The sequence below is a fragment of the Arachis ipaensis genome, chromosome B06, assembly GCF_000816755.2.
Source record: "Arachis ipaensis cultivar K30076 chromosome B06, Araip1.1, whole genome shotgun sequence".
Classification (NCBI taxonomy): Eukaryota; Viridiplantae; Streptophyta; class Magnoliopsida; order Fabales; family Fabaceae; genus Arachis; species Arachis ipaensis.
This window is the reverse complement of record NC_029790.2, coordinates 6,619,625-6,620,724: the sequence shown is the minus strand read 5'-3', so window position 1 is coordinate 6,620,724 and position 1,100 is coordinate 6,619,625. Positions and strand designations below refer to the sequence as shown.

Below are 1,100 nucleotides of genomic sequence, written 5' to 3'. Positions count from 1 at the left end.
GCGTCCCAAAATGATATTACAGGGACTAGCACAATCAACTACTAAAAATTGGATATCTAGAATTTTTAAGTTTGGAGACACCCCTGGTATTGTTCTTAACCATACATAACCTAATACGGGTACCCTTCGGAGAATCCTACCAATTTTCTGGTTGAGGGTTGTAGGGCCTTGTCGCTGAATGGCATCTTTTTGAAAGTGGATTAGAACAACTCATCAGCGCTACTCCCAGGGTCAAGTAGGACCCTTTTTACTATCAATTCTTCCATGTGTATCGAAATTACCACTGGATCGTCTAAGTTCGGACATTGCGACTTGAGCTTGGAAGCATCGAAGGCAATCCGTTCTGTTGGAGGTGAAGTATGTGTCTCTTGGCGAGATTCGTCCATTGTCGTCATGGCTTGGTAACTCCTTTTTATGGACGTATTAGTTGCTTCTCCTCTTGCAAAGTCTCCCAAAATGTAATTTATTACTCCTTTCGAAGTAAGAGATTCGACTACTCTATGGCAAATTTCTTTGTCTTTGTGATCTGAACCATAATTCGGCTTGTTAGCGTCTCTGATTGTTTCTTTCTGGTTTCTGGAAGTGACATATTTATCTAGTAGGCCCTTCTGGCTAATATTTCCAATAAGTATGGCCACTATGCATTCCTCTATGGTATGGCCATACTTTTGGTGGAATGCACAGTATTTGCTTATGTCTACGTACTTTTGGTCCTGATATGTTCCTGCTTTATTTGGTGGCTTTATAAGTTTGTTGTGTAGGATTTCATTAATTATATCCTCTCTTTTGGTATTGAACTTAGTATACGAGTCAAATTTCGGTATCAACTTGAAACGTTTCTTGAGGTCCTTGTTTTGAAATCTGTGCGGCCTTTCTTCTTCTCTTCGAGATGGTGGTTTTTCTGTTCTTCGAGTCTCCCTTAGCTCTTTGATCTCAATTTGTCCAGTTGCTTTGTCTCTTAATTCGGCCAGTGTCTTCGGCTTCGCTACCGCTATGGCTTTCTGGAACTTTTCAGGTTGGAGGCCGTTTTTTAAAGCATGTAAGTGTACCTCCGGGTTGAGATCTGGGATTTTCAAGGCCGCCGTCGCGAATAATGTCAT

The 1,100-nt window shown here is 41.3% G+C and overlaps 1 protein-coding gene across 1 annotated transcript; it reads right to left on the bottom strand.

Moving 5' to 3' along the window:
- LOC107646333 lies at nt 201-1,100 on the bottom strand. Its single transcript, XM_016350524.1, has one exon. The coding sequence runs from the start codon at nt 1,098-1,100 to the stop codon at nt 201-203; it is 900 nt and encodes a 299-aa protein (XP_016206010.1).